General features: G+C 35.6%; 3 protein-coding genes across 3 annotated transcripts in view; 2 read left to right on the top strand and 1 right to left on the bottom strand.

Moving 5' to 3' along the window:
* The first annotated feature begins 1,734 nt into the window (after nt 1–1,734).
* LOC102594820 (serine/threonine-protein kinase Nek5-like) lies at nt 1,735–10,202 on the top strand. The gene is made up of 14 exons (XM_015302999.1): nt 1,735–2,424; nt 2,523–2,589; nt 3,598–3,663; nt 3,755–3,801; nt 3,875–3,920; nt 4,121–4,201; nt 4,294–4,336; nt 4,440–4,489; nt 5,153–5,234; nt 5,529–5,578; nt 6,920–6,993; nt 7,492–7,543; nt 7,611–8,189; nt 8,276–10,202. The coding sequence occupies exons 1-14, from the start codon at nt 2,327–2,329 to the stop codon at nt 9,944–9,946; spliced, it is 3,006 nt and encodes a 1,001-aa protein (XP_015158485.1). The 5' UTR covers nt 1,735–2,326; the 3' UTR covers nt 9,947–10,202.
* A 982-nt stretch (nt 10,203–11,184) lies between these two features.
* On the top strand, nt 11,185–16,191 carry LOC102581915 (FAD-linked sulfhydryl oxidase ERV1). The gene is made up of 6 exons (XM_006340269.2): nt 11,185–11,533; nt 12,942–13,019; nt 13,517–13,564; nt 13,964–14,028; nt 15,056–15,133; nt 15,767–16,191. Exons 1-6 carry the CDS (start codon nt 11,312–11,314, stop codon nt 15,873–15,875), a joined length of 600 nt encoding a protein of 199 aa, XP_006340331.1. The 5' UTR covers nt 11,185–11,311; the 3' UTR covers nt 15,876–16,191.
* A 1,082-nt stretch (nt 16,192–17,273) lies between these two features.
* LOC102581583 (probable serine/threonine-protein kinase DDB_G0280133) overlaps nt 17,274–17,991 on the bottom strand; it is a 7,144-nt gene continuing 6,426 nt past the window's right edge. The window contains exon 3 of the mRNA XM_006340268.2: nt 17,274–17,876. Coding sequence (XP_006340330.1) covers nt 17,493–17,876 — 384 coding nt within the window. The 3' untranslated portion in view covers nt 17,274–17,492. The remainder of the gene's footprint in view (nt 17,877–17,991) is intronic.

Raw genomic sequence — 17,991 nt, 5'->3', positions numbered from 1 at the left:
TATATTCTTCTTATTATTATTATTATTTTAATTATAGTATTTACTTTGATTGTTATTTAATTTTATTAATTATAATATTTAATTCTTTGAACTTCCTTATTATTTTCATCTACCTCATATCTTCTTTTTTTTATAAAAAAAATACTACAAAAATTATTTTTGAGATTATTAATGTAGGATATTATGAAATAATGAGATCCGATACAATCTATCTAAATATTATACTAATTAAAATAATATAACATAATATAGCACAATATTATGAAATGGCAAGAATTGTGATAACCATCTTATAAAATAAAAAGTTTAAACATAAATTATTTCTAAATATAAAAAATATTATTCTTTCTGATCATCATATATCATATATTTTATATATATATATATAGAACCTTATACCCGCCTATGTGGCGTCACCATAGATCATGATTCCCTTTTAATTTATTTATTTTCAAAACTAGCCTTCCGTTTTCATGAAAAATTGTGACTTTTATGAAGAGTTGTGACTTTTATGAAGAGTTGCGACTTTTATGAAAGATTGTGACGTTTATGAAAGGTTGTGACATTTCTGAAGGGTTGTGACTTTTCCAAAGAGTTGTGACCTTTCTGATAAGACACAATAAACATTTGTTTACACTACCCTTTGTTGTCTATAAATAGAGGGATTTCCTCTCATTTTAAAACACGAAAATTCTGAACTTCTTCTTCTTCTTCTGCACAATTAAATATTCGTGTACTTTGCTCATGTTGAGTGGCTTACTGACACCATTGTTTTTTGTATCAATACGTTGGTGAATAAAAATCGTTCCATCCTAAGAGGATCTAATTCTTTAAACCTCAGGTATTAGAGGGGAATAATTTTCTTAAGGGGACACTGTGCATTCAGTGGACTCAATTTTTTCCTTTCTATTTCATTCTATTTTTACATATCCTGGTATTTTTTTACAGCATTAATTTATGCTTATGATGTTAATTGTTGTTTTTGAGTACATGTTTTAAACTATGTTATTTATGTTTTTGCAAAGTTATTTTCTCCAGTTATACTAAACATATACACGTATAGTAGATATATTCATTGTGCAGAAAACAATTATTATAATCGGTTCCAAGAATTCATGTTTTGATATTCTATATAAAATTCTATAACTTAAAAGTACTATATATAAGCTTACATATCATCTATTTTAACATAGATATGAAGTTTCTCACTTATCAATTGAAGAAATTTATTATGCAAGTTCAAAAGTTATAATTGCTTTCATGTTCAAGCGTAATTTCTTCTTTTGAATCTGTTAACAAATTTTTGAATTTTTCTTTGAGACATATATCATACTTGTATAATCTATGCAACTTAAATGTGTTTTTTTTCTTACAAAACACCTTTGTATATATTCTTATTTTCTTCTTTATTTTCCTTTTAATGCTGATTAAAGAACCAATGATTTATTATTTCTTGAATAATTCATTCATTAGAGGTTCTTGAGTTATGTGATAATGATAAATAATCAAATTCATGTTGGAATATTGCTAATATTTTTTTTGAGAATCTATTTTTTTAATTATTTTTAATGTATGGATATTAGTAAAGGTTATTTGCAAGTTCAATGCAATTATTATTTATGACCATGCGAAGCACGGGTAAATTACCTAGTATAAACTAAAAAAGAAATCTAGTGAATCACATATTATTGGAAATATGGAATTGCCTGAATATCAATTATTAATTAAAAATAATTCATAGATGCTCTTCTACTCCACATATGCATTCATCAGAGCTGAGAACTGTGACAACTGTTTCTTCAGATCAACCCCTTTTCTTCAACAATAAAGAAGCAAAATACTAAAGTACTACTAATAATAATAATATAGATTTTTAATTTTTTTTTTTTTTTAAAAAAAAAAAGAGGAGCAATACATCACTCACTCTAAGAAGATCCACCCCTTTTTCTTTTTTTCACCCAAAAAAGTGTTCTTCTACATTTGATTTCTCAAATACCCAAAAGCCTATTTTGAGTTCAATCTTACCATTCTTGAATAAAAATGCTATCTTTATGTGTTTTGTGTTTATGGGTATCTAAGTCTTGAATAACAATGCAATCTTTATGTGTTTTGTGTTTATGGGTGTCAAAGTTTTGAATAAAAAACCAATCTTTATGTGTTTTGTGTTAAAGGGTATCAAACTTTTCTTCTTTTCTTTGGGATTGATCTAAAAAAGATTAAATTTTTAGTTGTTTTGACTGATGAAGAAAATAGTGTGACTGATTTTCGTGAGTTCTTGGCATATTTTTTTTGGATTTATTCAAGTGTTTAGTTTAGGATTTTAGTAATGGAGTCAAGAATGGAACATTATGAGATCATGGAACAGATTGGGCGTGGAGCATTTGGTGCTGCTATTTTAGTTAATCACAAGCAAGAAAGAAAGAAGTAATTAAAAAGTTTGGTTTTTTCTTGAAAATGCTTATAAGATTTGAATTTGATGTATTATTGATTTTGTTTCTTTGTGGGGTTTGTTGAATTAATAGGTATGTGCTCAAGAAGATTCGATTAGCTCGACAAACTGAACGTTGCAGGAGATCTGCTCATCAAGAGGTAGTACATTGTGTTGTTTCTCAATTTTATTTGGTTGTGGTTTTTGCATTTTGTGCATCAAGAGTTACTAATAGCCTGTTTTGCCATGTTTTTGGGGAAGTCAAAAGTGTTTATTTTATAGAGTTGAGCTGTTTGGCCGAGCTTTTAGGAAAAAACTGCATTTTTGAGTAGTAGCGGGAGCTGTATTTCAGAAACTGAAGAAAGTAGTTTTGGTCCAGAAGCACTTCTTTGACCTTGGCCAAGCACAAATTGTTGCTCTAATATTAGCAAAGTGTTTTACAAATTGATTAGCCAAATACAAACTGCTACTCTCCGATGTACTTTTTTGGAAAGCACCTCTGACAAAAGACACATTTCAAAATAAGCAGATTTGGAACCAAACAGGCCATTAAATAAGGATACAGAAATTTTGGTGCTGGAAGAAGAGAAGATTGTCTTTAGCTTAAATCATTGAGTATGATGGCTTTTTCTCCTGAATAGTATATTTCAGGCAGAGTGTACTGGAAATTAAAAATATTTTCTTTAGCTTAAAAGTTTGAATATGATGGCTTTTTTGTCGTGAATAGTTTATGTTCATCAACTATTGAGTTTGAAGTTCACTTCTATTTGGGACCAGGGATGCTCTTGGAATCCCTTTATCTAGTTTCTTTTGGTTTCAGAGTTGAATTTTATCTTTTTGCCGATTCTGATTTTACCCGATTTCTTGACTAGCTCTTGTTGTCCCTTGAGAGTGTTTTCATATCACTTGATAAAGATTATACATCTTTGATTCACTCTATACTGGGAACTTATATAAGTGAAACTTCAAGAAGTAAATGTGGCTAAATTCTTATGTTTTCTAGTTGTGCTCCATTTTGTCTCTATCATGTACAATTTTCATCTCAATATGTTCTCATCTTGGCTCTCATTGTTTATTTGGTGCATGAGACTCTTCTCTATGTAAATTTATGTAAATGCATAGCTATTCAAAATTCTTGACATGTATTTTCTTGCAACTTGGATGTGCAGATGGCACTGATCGCTCGTCTTCAACATCCATATATTGTTGAGTTCAAGGAAGCATGGGTAGAGAAGGTGAGAAGCCTGATTTGTTTCAAGTGCTGAGTTGACTATAATATCCTTGAAAATTGGTGATTATTTTACTCTCATGTCAATCGTACTGTAGGGCTGCTATGTTTGCATTGTTACCGGCTATTGCGAAGGTGGTGATATGTAAGTCTCTACATAACTTCTCATTTTTCATTAATTTAACTGCTAAACTTAAGTTTAACAATGCATTTGATAGGGCTGAACTGATGAAAAAAGCAAATGGGCAATATTTTCCAGAAGAGGTATGTTGACAATGTATTTTCGTTTTATCATTTTTCTGGGACATGTTAATTGTACACTACGGACACGGGAAAACAAGTTTATAGCTAATTTACGAGTTAATTTGTTCAATTCGTTGGGGTAATGTATTATTGCTCTAATATAAACTTCAGTTAGTTGCCATTTTCGGGTGTCTAATCCTTCAGAGATGTTCATAATGCAGAAACTTCTGAAGTGGTTCACTCAAATTTTGTTGGCAGTGGAATATCTGCATTCAAACTTTGTACTGCACCGTGACCTTAAAGTGCGTATCTTATTATCTGTTAATATCATTTTTTAATTTTTTTTGCTCTCCAATCTATTTTCTGAGGTGATTTCTGCACCTTTCTGTGGCAGTGCTCAAACATCTTTCTGACCAAGGAACACAATGTTCGCCTTGGTAACTACCAATGCTTTTGTTCTTTTATTGAAGTGAAGATAGATACAGTCGATTTTTCTGATGTAGGCCTACATATTTTTTTCCCTTTTACTTTTTTCTCCAGGGGATTTTGGCCTTGCGAAAACGTTGAAGGCTGATGACTTGGCTTCTTCAGTATGTATCTGATACCCGATGCTTTTCTTTGTTATTTTCACCTAACCTACGTAGCTCAAATTAGTTTCTACATTCTTAAAATGAAATGTAGGATACAGCATGGCACGGGTAAATCAAGTTGGTGTTTAATTCATTTGGTTAATTATTTACATTGTAAAAGTTAGTCTAACAGAAGGCAGACCTAGAGACATGCATGGTTCATGTCTTATATTGTTTATTACTGGCATAGATACATTTCAGAAATCATAGTTCAGTATCTTATTTCTACCTCTTTTGAATTTCTCCACCCCGATCCATTTTATTGATGATGTGCTCTGTGTCCAACATGTGTCATTTTGGATCAGATATGGGCAACAGTACGAACTTGCATGATGATTAAGCACAATCTGAACTATATTTTGCCTAAATAAAACCTGGCATTTAGTTTCTAAATATTTTCCCACTTAGCCAAGCCATAGAGAAAACAGAAACCAAGGATGCGAACACTCAGGAGTGTTACATTCAGGATGACCTAGCCTACATCCCCTCCCCCGTCCCCACCCGCTAGGCTAAAGAAAAAATAACAAGAAATAATGGAAGATATCACTTAATGGAACTAAATAAGCTAAAACTTCTAGTGGAAGAGATGTTTCAGTAAGCTAATAGTGTTATTTTATATTCCAGGTAGTTGGAACTCCCAATTACATGTGCCCAGAACTTCTTACGGATATTCCATACGGTTTTAAATCAGATATTTGGTCCTTAGGTATGTAACTCCTTTACTCCATTCTGGTTCAAGTGCATTTATATCTTACTTTGAATGTGGTGCCAAATTGTATTGGAGTTTTCTGTAGACATTCATTTCCAATAACTTTTGGAAGATATGAACCTCTCACCTATGTATGTCATCTGTTACCACACCTTTCATTTCATAAGGTTATCTTCTTTCCCAACTCTGAGGACACTGGTTTATTGTAGCAATAATCTCGTGTTTATTTGATATATATACATGTCATTGTGGGCTTCTTCTGTGTCTTGAATCCATTCATTTCTTGACCAGGCTGCTGTATGTATGAAATGGCTGCTCACCGCCCTGCATTTAAAGCATTTGTAAGGCTTCTTGAATTTGTTTCTATCATCTCCATTTCAATTCCTTGGATACATAATGAAATGGGAAACTGACCATATATTTTATCTCTTTTGATTAATTTACAAATAGAAGCTTAAATGACTGTCTCTGCATATATAGAGACCTTCGGATGGGGGGTTTCGTTTGTAAGTTAGTGAATTCAAGTGACAAGCAAATCCAAATTCCAACTATATTGTTGAAGAGATGTTCTTCCTTTTAAGTCTGTCCCGCAAAGAATGTCGTCTTTCTATAATTAAAGTTAATTTTAACTTTAAAATTCCCCGTTTACCCTTAATGAAATGATTTATAGCTACACAAATGTCTAAGGTTTATTTTAGACAACAAATTTCAAAAAGTCTTGCTTTCTTTCTTAAACTTTGTGCTGTTTCTATTATCTCCATTTCAATTCCTCGGATACATAATGAAATGGGAAACTGACCTTATATTTTATCTCTATTGATTAATTTACGAATAGAAGCTTAAATGACTGTCTCTGCATATATAGAGACCTTGGGATGGGGGGTTTCGTTTGTAAGTTAGTGAATTCAAGTGACAAGTAAATCCAAATTCCAACTATGTTGTTGAAGAGATGTTCTTCCTTTTAAGTCTGTCCCGCAAAGAATGTCGTCTTTCTATAATTAAAGTTAATTTTAACTTTAAAATTCCCCGTTTACCCTTAATGAAATGATTTATAGCTACACAAATGTCTAAGGTTTATTTTAGACAACAAATTTCAAAAAGTCTTGCTTTCTTTCTTAAACTTTGTGCCAAGTCAAACGGTGCAACATAAATAGGGATAGAGGGAGTAGATGTCAAATCAAAGTGCAAACTGCCTTATATACTTATATAGAGAACTCAGTTTAGACTCCTAATAAGTTAAGCCCTTATCTCTAACTAAAACATTAAGATAAAATCAAACTGAAGTGATGACAATAAAAGAATAATTCATGATGATAAAGGATAAAATTTTAGAGGTTTTAGCTACTTAAAGCGAGAGTGCGCCCAAAAATTGAGAAGAGTGCCACTAATGTTGTGGCAAAGGAGGCCTACTATACATATATTGAATTAGTAACCAGTTAAACACTGAACTAGACAAAATTTCAGTGAACTATTGAAGCTATCAGCGTGATTGATCAATGATTTACTGTGGCATAATCTTGAAAATAGTTAATGCTGAATGATGCTATGGGTCTTGGTTGTGGGAGCAAATAAGTGCAATTTCATATATATGCTACTTATTGTATGTTTGTTTCCTCAAAATGAGAACCTATTGCTACTTATACTGAATTTGACACTTCATAATACACTTCATAATGATTCAGGACATGGCAGGACTGATAAGCAAAATAAACAGATCATGCATTGGCCCATTGCCACCTTGTTATTCTCCGTCCTTGTAAGTCAGGCCTTTGTTTTGCGAGAATAATTTGTCTTTGTGCTAAAGCTTCTACTCATAGGTGTTTAATTGATAATTTATGTGTGAATATTTAGTCATGTTTTAGAAGATAATTTTTCTTCTTTCCTTTCTTGTAACTGTTAATGTTCTGCAATGGCCCCATTATCCACCGAATTCTGAACCGTACACCACTAGCCTCGAGGATTTCTCGGTTATCAAAAAGTTGTTCTTAATGGTCTATCTTCTCCTTCTTCGTGGCACATGACAATTTCTTAACATTTTGAAGCAAATGTAAACACTTCGAAATACTAGAATTTGAAATCATGTGTACTCATAATCCCTCTGGAAGATGTTACATGTTCAAGTTATCAACTTTCAACAGACAACAAATCCGAGCCTCAATCTTGACATTATGAATGCTCTATTCTTCTGTAACATGCTTATTTGAGATGGTGCACTTGTTTGTCATTATGTTTCATTTGGATATTGTTTTCACAGAAAAACAGTTATTAGAGGAATGCTGAGGAAGAGCCCCGAGCATCGACCTACTGTAAGCTTACCAATTTAAATTTTTTTGTCGGAATGTCATGTCCATTGTCTGACCTCAATATTTTCAGGCATCGGAACTCCTGAAGCACCCATATTTGCAGCCTTACGTGGATCAGTATCGACCATCCTTTAGTCCTCCTCCATTAAGTTCTCCTGAAAAACCTCTCACTGCTGGTCGTGACTCCGGAAAGAATATGGCAGAAAGCCAAAGTAGTACCAGTTCATGCAGTGATAAAGATAGTTTAAAGTCGAGCGAGAACTTGCAGGAAATGACTTGCAATGATGACCATAAAGGCACTAACACGAATGTTGCCTTTGTTGATCATGAAGACTTTGAGCAACATTATTCTAGTGAGGAACATCATGGGGCCGACACAGAGGACTATGACTCTAGGAACATTTTGCATGACGAGAAAAAATGTGATGCAGAAGCTAAGCAACCCACAACTATAAAAAATATTATGTTGGCTTTGAAAGAGGGAAAAACGAGGGAACATAGTTCTCCCATGAGAGGTGGCAAGACAAAGGTCAGTGGTACTGGTGCAAGCAAAGCTAACATTGAAGCATCACCGAAAGTCCTAAAACCAGGTTCACCTACTCCTATCTCGAAATCTAATGCACATACACCACCTACTTTGAAGAATCAGGTATCAAGTCCCTAATCCTCTTATCTTGACTAGCGCTTGACTATTAGTTGGATAATATCTATATTTTAATTACCTTTTCCTTGCAGTTACCTACCACTGAGTCCACCTCGAAGAATAAACCAAGAAACGGGGGAATCTCTCCCTCTGGCACTATAAGACAAGTCGTGCATGATAGATCACCTACAAGGCCCAGACAGAGAACACCTCCTAAATTTACTAAGCAACCGTCGTTTACTGGAAGGCTACAGCCAGTGTGTCATGATGCCTTGAATTCTGCGAACGATGATGTAGAGTGTGGTCCAAATGACAAGTTGCATGACCCCGAAAGGATTCTTGATACTTTTCCTGATGGCTATCATATACATGCCACAAAGAAAGACCCCGAAAGGATCCCTGGTTCTTCTCCTGGTGGTTGTCAAATACATGCCACAAAGAACAGCATGCTGCATTCTCGAAAGGTTTCATCAGGAGCTTTTAAAGGAATGCAAACAGAGAGCAGCAATTCTGCTTCTTCTTCAGTGTCGATCCAAGGATTTGAACTTTGTGATGATTCAACAAATCATTTTATTAATTTGGCCGAACAAATGGTTGGAAGTCATGAACAAGCTAGTGAAACTGAAACCATAGGGTCAAGACCTTTGTGTTCAGTTACTACATCATCACACTCATATAATGCTTATAGTTCTAGGGGAAACCATGAAGATAACCAGATATCTGAAGCAGGCTCCATTGAAAAGCATGAGGAGAATCATCAAAGTTTGGACGTTGGTACTTGCAATGAGAGATCAAATTCGTACGTAGCTACGGATACTGCATCTCCACACTTGATAGAGATTGCTATTTGTGAGGGTGATTCCACAACAAGCAAGCCTGATTCTACCACTGATATTTTGCATCTGACTAACCCCAGTTTAGCATCCTGCGGTATTGACAAGTCTATGGCAACGTTGTCATCCTCCACAACAAGTGTCTCTCCCACTACTCCACTCGTTTCCTCAAGCCAAAACAATCTGCTCCACTCTAACCTTACTTCAAAAGCCAATGGTGATGACAAGTTCTTGACCAAGGAACTCTTTCCCTCGACAACTGAAAGTGCCTCCCCTTCCACCCCTCCTATTTCAGCCAGCCAAAATAATTTTTTGGCAGACAAGGTAAGTGTTCCACAGAATGTGATTCTTGAAAAAGCGGCTTCTTCTCAGCTCAAACAAGCTTTTGATGATGTCATACATGTCATAAGACACAGTAGTTTCCGAGTGGGTATTGAGCAACCAGTGATTGACACTGTGGAGAGAAATGTTGATGTTGGAAAACGTATGAATGTCGTAAGAGATGAGCTTGATAGAAATCTAACTTCTCCTATTGCTCCCAAATCGTCTACTTCTGGATCAGTGAGTGTTAAATCCAATATATCCGATTGTGTCCATAATAAGGAAATGGATGTAAGAAACCAGGGCAGTCCCACCTCTTCACGTCCAAGATTAGATTCTTCGGAACCAGCAAAGACCAATGCAACACTTGTGGAGGACGAACGACCAGTAAAGGAAATATTAGATGTAAAATCTTTTAGGCAGAGAGCAGAGGCACTTGAAGGGCTGTTGGAATTATCGGCTGACTTGCTGGAGAATAACAGATTAGAAGAGCTCTCTGTTGTTCTTAAACCATTCGGTAAGGACAAGGTGTCGCCAAGGGAGACAGCTATCTGGTTGGCTAAGAGTCTGAAAGGAATGATGCTCGATGATTCTGCAAGAAATTCATGATCCATTTCACTAGTGTTTCTCTACTCTTCAACTTCCAATTGAGTTCTCCAAAGGAAACAGTTAAATAGGTTCTTTGACTATCCTTTTTCCCTATAGTATTTTAGCAATTTTTTCTTTCCAGTAACTGTAAATAGAGAGCACACAGATTTGAACGATTTTTTATTCCGCAAAATGTAACAATGTCTCCTTACATTACCTTTTGCTTACTGTTATCACGATTTTGATATGTTGTACTCTGCTGTTTTTCCAATGCATATACTTTTGAGTCAATTAGTTCTAATGTATTACATATATGTACTTGTACCCTGCTCTAGCTACAATCGTTCATAATTGAGAACGATAAGTAGATGACTATGTGCGTTGATCAATAGTTTCACGATGCTAAACGGGTTGTTGATTCTGTTTTAGAGATTGATTTCCCTTCTCTGCTCAGGATCTGATTGAAAATGTTCTTGATTTGGTAAGAAGTAAGAATATATGGTTGGCAAAATACAAATTTTCCATGCCAACTTACCTTGAAACTTTTGCTTCATGAAGAATTGGTTACTGTGTTCTCGGATTCTTTTAAAATACTGCTGCATATGTGTTGGATCCTCCAAAAATGCCCTACTAAAGTGTTCCCTATTCCAACAGTACAACTTAGCAGAATCTCGAGCTATTCACAATTTGCTCTACTAAAGAGGTTCCCAGAGCAACTGTAAAATTATCTGACCTATATAGGTTATGAGATCGAGTCGTGTAATCAGACAATGATGATTACGTTAGGATAAGTGGCTTACATTGAACCTCCTTGAGGTGCGGCCCTTCCCCGGGCAACTACTTGACCCCAAAGATGCGATTCTCATTTGACTAACTAACTTTTCTAATCTGGCAAAAGTTCATATGAATACATATTTTTTATTTTAGGTGAAAAGAGCCAAATATATCCATCAACTTGCTTTTAGATTTGATATATCATCGTTAAAAGAATGATCTATTAATAGCCATACACAAATGGCCGACGGGAAGTGAAAATTCGATTTTAAATTTATTTTTTAGAGTTCTTATTAAAATAAAAGTTACAAGATATATTTGATCATTCTCGCAAAATTCACTGATATTTTATGATATTTACAACAAGTCAACAATAATAACATATTTCGTAAAATTTCACAAGTGGGATATAGAGATAGAGGTATAAAAACCTTACCATTATCTCGTGGAGACAGAGAAGTTGTTTTCGAAAGAGCAAATATTTTGATAATTCTTACTTTTGGTTTATTTTCACAAATTCTAGAAAGAATTGGATAAAACAAAAAAAAACAAAAAAACAGAGGTGAAACACTTGTGGAGAAAACATTGTCTTTCTTGTTAAAGAATTCCTCCATGTCTGAAAATCCATTACAGCTTCTGTTCAAGACATACGAGAAAGTATCGAACTCTATACAAACCCAACTTGCTCAATTCATAGGTGTAATCCCAAAAGTTCATTCATCTCATAATAATAATGATGATCACCATTCCTTCTCTTTGCTCACTTCTTCATCTTCTTCCAAGAATCAACTTGCTTCAACTATGCTGCTTCAACATTCTGAATCACCCAAGAAGGTATTTTTAAGGGTCTTCAATTTTATTTTATTATTTTTGTAGTTTGGTATTGTGGTTTTAGTGTTATTGTGGAGGTATGCAGATAATGCACAACAAGTGTTTGATGAAAGTTCTCATAGAGAATCTGAGTGTCTTTTTAATTGTACTGTTCAAATATGTTTGATTGCCGAAATGGGTTTTGAGCTATTTTAACTGAATTGACAATGGTGCCTTGAAGTGGAGGAGTTAGTATTTTCAAGAAGGTGGTTCAAAATATGAAAGAAGTAAACACACAAAGAAGCCAAAAGTGGTTCAATTTCTAATATATACATAAAAAATAGGATTTTAACCATGTATGAACAGTGTAACTTGGCACTGTAGGGGGTTCGGAGTTCGGACCCTCCCCTGCTTATGGGTCAGTGTTCTCTCTAGTAGTATATGCTAGATGAGGCTAAGTGTTTACCAGATAGTACTAAGGAAAAAGAAAAAAATGTTTCTTTTGTGTCAAAGGTAGAGGTAAGTTCTGCGTACATACTACCATCCCTATACCCCACTTGTGGGATTACAATGGGTATGTTGTTGTTGTTTTGAATCAAATGTATGAAGGGTTTCGAACTCTACCTATATGAAGAGCATAGCCAGTTCCAACGCCGGATAAAAAAGCAGTGTCGCAGTATGTAGATGCAAGCATAAAAATAGCTAACTGTGATTTATCCTCTGCTCTGGATACTATTTGTTGCGACATGCTACTTGGATGTGTGCTACATTGTCAAAGTGGAGTTGGCTTGAATATAGCGGAACGGATATAGAGAATTTATATAGTTGGTCTGAACTATGTTCGGGAATTGAGGCGTAGTTGATAATATCAATGCAGGAGGATTTTGCAATTACCACCAACAAAGAAAAGACTACATAGTGATTAAATTGCTTTCTTAAAGAAGTCTTGGTATAAGATGGGGAGTGAATATATTGTCGCAATTGGGTTACTTTGAGCTATTACTTCTTTCATTTGTAACAACTTCATTGGTGCTGCAGGGGGAGTATTTATGTTTAGCAGCAGTTGATTTTTTTGTTGAGAGGTGTTGTTTTAGACTGGGAATATCTTGTTCAACAATTGATCTTAGATTGTATAAATGGGAGTTGATGCATCAAATAATATTAGTCTTAGGTATTTGCTCTAGATCTCTTATCCATCTAGCTCTTTGGTATGCAACTGTTCTGGAAGATCGAGACGTTAGGTGCTCATTATTCACCAGGATACTGTAACCCAGCATATCTTGGTTTTCAGTTGTTAATCATTTGTTTTTCACACCACATATTTTTTTAATGTAGTAAGCTATAATAATTGTGTCACTCCTTTTAATTAAAACGGAAAATCTCAACATATAGTTGTGAACATAATTGTTAATCAACTAACTTTCTTTCTCAGGAGAAAAGTTCTAGCCCAGTGACTAAAGAAGAGCTTGGAAGAGCTACTTGGACTTTTCTTCACACACTTGGAGCTCAGGTCAAGTATCCATCTTTTCTATAGCAGCAGTTCTCTTTCTACTCAGCTTTAAAAACCTTGCAATGAGAAATTTTAGCCCAAGTTGTTAAGGGATTTCAGTTGAACAGTATTTAGATATAAAACATGTTCATTAATTTTATCGATACCATAGTTAAGAGAAGTGAAACCACTTATTACCCCTCTAATTGTTTGATCATGATCATTAATTCTTTTATTTTGACAATTGATGGTCTGGTTTTTATTTTATCCTACAGTGTTGTTATATATTTAGTCTACCTGATGCTCTTGATGGTTAATAAAAATGTCTTTTAAGCACGGACACCATGGTTGTAGAAAATGTCTTTTGGAAGTGTAATTATACAATAATGGTCCTCAGGGTAATCCTTATCCGCATAGTTCTCTTTTCTTTTTGTGCTCGAAAGTAATACTTTTTTCTCATTGAAATTTCTTACCTGTTGACCTTTATGATCATGAGCTCACTTGTTCCTTTTTTCCAGTATCCAGACAAGCCAACCAGACAACAAAGGAAGGATGTGAAAGAACTGGTATGGTGCTCAGTCACCCTAAATGACTGTTTTTTCTTGATCTCAAAATTGTGTTTGAAAGATGATATTACATTAGGTCAACGGAGCTACTTTAGAAAGTTGAGGGCTAAATCTGCTAATAGTGATTATCTAGGGGTAGAATAGTTTTCCCTTATCCCTAGTTCATATGGAACAAAATTCCGTTCTTTTCTTGAGCTTTTCATAAGCAATGAGACAAAATTAAGGTGACTGTCAGTATGGGAAGTGTTACACATCGATGCGTCCATTTTATTGCAAGTTCTTCCATTATATACTTCATGACCTTGAGGTCCGTATCACATAAGGATTCTGCTCATAGGTTTGGAGAAAATATTGAGGCTTTTTAGAAACTAAAGGATTGCTTTTGTTGTTTGCCTGCAGATGGCAATATTATCTCGCATGTACCCTTGCAACGAATGTGCAGATCACTTCAAAGAAGTTCTAAGGTACCTAGTTTATGAGCTTTCTCGAGAGCAATAGCGATGGGGTATATTTTCTTTTTACAGAATTGTCCAGTTCTTTTTCCAATTCTAAAACTGTTCAACTTATTTGGTATGGGATTGGCTTAACATTCCCATGTGGTAGACTTTGCTAGGTGCATTTTTTAAAATGTGGTTGGGGCGTGCCTCAATGGTGCTTTGGGGCGAGGCAAGGCAAAGCAAAGCACCTTTGAGTGCACTACAGAGTTTACTGCTTGCGAACATCGATGCACACACGTGGGTGTCTTGTGCCTAACACTGAGGTGCACGATGGCCGAACTTTATATGTCCTAGTCTGTGATGGACAATTTGCCACTTAGTTATAAATTATTATTTTTTGTGATGGCTCACTTGGTGATTGACTTTCATTGTATTCTTTATTGTTGTCTCCACAAAAATCATACCATTAAACTATCCTTTTACTCCCAAAACGTAGTTCTTGCTGACACGTGACAAATTCCTTTTCCATCATTTTCTTTACCTTTCGCTGTCCTACGGGTTAGGCTTGGGGTAGTTTGGCGCCCTACCTGTTTCTCCCTTAGTACCAGCAGTATTAGCAGTTTTCACCTGTGATTTATGTGGCTACCAATTGTGTCGTGTGTTTTGGTTATCATTTTACTTTGATGTTTACTGTCTCCTTTTTCTATACGATATGTGATGCTTCCTCTAGTACTTGTTATGTTTGTTTTCTTTTGTATGTTCTGTGGTATCTGTTACCTGTGTTGGAAGTCTTTCGGAAACTGTACCTGTCAGGTCTGCTTACATTCTACCCTCCACATACCCCACGTTGTGAGATTACACTGGGTATGCTGGTGGTGGTGGTGGCTGTGTACATAAAGAGTCAAGTGCAAAAAGAGATGAGTTGCAAGCGACTGAGTCAATGGTGGACATTAAAGGGCAGAAACCAATTAGTCTGCTGCCATAAAAATGCTCAAAAAGCTTAATGAGTTTCTTCCTGTATGTTATTGAACTTTGTTGCTCATGTTCTTTACAGAGCAAATCCTGTACAAGCTGGATCTCAAGCTGAATTTTCACAATGGTTATGTCACGTGCACAATGTTGTCAATAGAAGGTACTGCGACTTCCCCTTTTTTAACCCGACCAATCATAACCTTTACTTCTCTCTGCTGATAAATGAACTTGTCTAATCCCCTTTATGTTCATTATAGAAAGATTCTCTGGAGTTGAGTATTCATCCAGTGACAGAACTACTTTAGTTAATTGCTACTGTTAAATGGACCTTGCATGACTCAACCCCAAACGCTCCAAGCCATATAAAATCATGTGGGATCTTGTCCTGGCTGATGTGGGACATGCACATCACCCCACCCCCCACCCCCCACTCCAGACACAGACCGGACTGGGGCGTTCACAATCATGAACTGGGGGTATATTCATGATCGCCGCATGGTCCAGGGTCCCCACATCAGATCCAATGGCCCGACTCTGATACCATGTTAAATGAATCTTGGGTCTAATTCAACCCCAATAGCTAGCTCAAAGGGAGGAGGTTTGCCCAATCCATAAAGGAGTCCCAGGATCTTATTCCTGTCCAATATGGGACATTCTCATCAGCTTCCCAATTTTTTCTTTAATGGGTCTTTAAAAACTTATCTTTATCAGATTAGTTCTTCTGTCTCTTTTAAAAACCGATACATAATCTTATTACTGTATGTCTGAAGCAAATTTCAACAATTTTATACAGTTTGAGCAAGCCTAAATTTCCATGTGACCGGGTTGATGCTCGGTGGGGCAAGCTTGACTGTGAGCAGCGCGCATGTGATTTGCAAGGCACTGATAAGTTTTGGTTTTGACACACATATTGAAGCTCTTATATCAGGAACATGACATACAAGAAAAGATGATCCCAGATTTTGTTGTATCATTCAAACCTCCAATCCAAGGAAACAAGATGCGTATTTTTGACTTTGAGAGCATTCAGTATGTATTATAATACCTCTTCATTGTTGAAAACTTGATGTGGCAACCCTTTCCAAGGTGAAGCCTCTGTTCCCAGAGAAATGTAAATTTCTTTCTGCAATGCAAAGTGGCATCTGTATCTATATTCTTGAATGCTGGTTATAAACCTTTGAAAGCCTGGAAGAGACTTAAGTAGTGTTGATGTTTTCATTTTTGGCTTTCAGCACTTTAAGTAACAAAAAAGTGGCAGAAAATTACCCGACAACCGAAAGAAAAAAATCACGAGGCAAAAGATTATATATTTTTTTATGACAAGGGAAACCCGCATCCGCTACCCTTTGGGTGCGCATAGGGTAAAATCCCGCTCCTATGCAATAGCTCGCAAAGCAAATGAGGTAACCCGCACTAGGCAAGCCTGGTGTGACGAGCTCGACCCAGAAGGCAAACCCCTTGCTTTCGCTGGCAAGGGGTTTCAAACTTGAGACCTTAAATATGGAAGTCCCAAGCCCAAACCACTGGGCCACCCTGAAGGATAAAAATTATATTTTTGTATCATGATATAACATAAGTTATGCTTACAAGGCAACACAAGTTATGTCACGTAATTCTAATAGAAGTTATGTTGTTAGAGGCATAAGTTCAGTACATAACCCACGACATAAATAGGCAAAAGTTCAGTTTTAGAATTCACAAAGTTATGCCTAACATTTATGTCTTGTGAATTAGATGTTATGCAACTTATGCCGGACAAGGCAAAAGTTAAGGGTACTTTTAACTCATGAAATTTCATTATGTAATGAGAAACAAAGCCAAAAATTAAAGACCACTCCGAAATAGAGGCCATCCTTGCAAAAAAACTTGAAGAACATTATAAAATATTCTACAACTTCCCTTCCCATCAATCTCAACTATCTAATTATCTATGTTTCATTGAAGCCATCTGGTAATTGCTGCTTATCTATGTAATTATGGCAATCATACCTATTTTTATGACAAGATAAATAAATATCCAGAAGGTATTCTTGCAAAAATAGTGTCAAATGAAATTTATTTTGGTTATTCTGAAGTCAGTACAACCTTTAGAAGGGATAAACTCTCATTAGACCTTTAGGAAATATGTACTTGAGAGTATAACAACATATTCAATATAGTCCCACAAAATAGTATCTAGAGAAGGTGGAGTATACACAAACCTTACCTTTTTAGAGAGAATGTTTCATACACGTTGATGAATGAACTATTAGCCTAATTAACAAGTGCCATTTGGTATTCAGTAGTGTGACGAACGAATATAAAATCATTCAAGAATTTTAGGAACAGTAACAGATCAAACTTCTTCACCAGTCCATGCCAAAATCATGAATCATTCAGAAAAAGTAAAATACATATGTGACTCTTTTATCCAATCTGATAAAAGCTATAAAGACGAGTAGCGTGAACCAGTGTCGTAGACGCGACCACCTAGTCCAAGCAAACTAAAAGAAAGATTCAATACTATTCTAAGCAGTTATTCAATAATAGCGTGAACCAGTTTCATAGACGCGACCGCCTGGGTATTGTACTCTAGGTTCATATCCGTGATCCCTTCCACTGTTGCCAAGATATCGAGCATTCTCCCTGTAAGAATCATAACTATCAGCATTATAGGCTGCTTGCCGTTCTCCTGCTGGAGAGTTATAGGCAACTTGTCGCTCCCCTGCTGGAGAGTTTGCCACATATCCACGAGCATTGTTAGCGCTCATGTTGCTGTGTCGATAGTTTTCCAAAGCAACTTGCTCATACTGTTGTTTTCTGGCATGAGACTCCCTTCGAAGGACTTCATCTCTGTGATTAGCTTGCCGGGCGCGAAGGGCAACTAGCTGTTCTTGATATTGTGTGTTGATTGCATTTATCCGCTGAAATATAAGCCAAAAATGTTACTCTCATTAAAACAAGATTTCTATACCAATAAAAGGCTGTGATTGGTCTAAAGGGCGGGTCACAGACGGATTTCTCGGTTATCAAAAAAAA

This window comes from Solanum tuberosum, unplaced genomic scaffold (genome assembly GCF_000226075.1).
Source record: "Solanum tuberosum cultivar DM 1-3 516 R44 unplaced genomic scaffold, SolTub_3.0 scf00017, whole genome shotgun sequence".
Taxonomy (NCBI): domain Eukaryota; kingdom Viridiplantae; phylum Streptophyta; class Magnoliopsida; order Solanales; family Solanaceae; genus Solanum; species Solanum tuberosum.
This window is presented reverse-complemented; position numbering and strand designations above follow the sequence as displayed.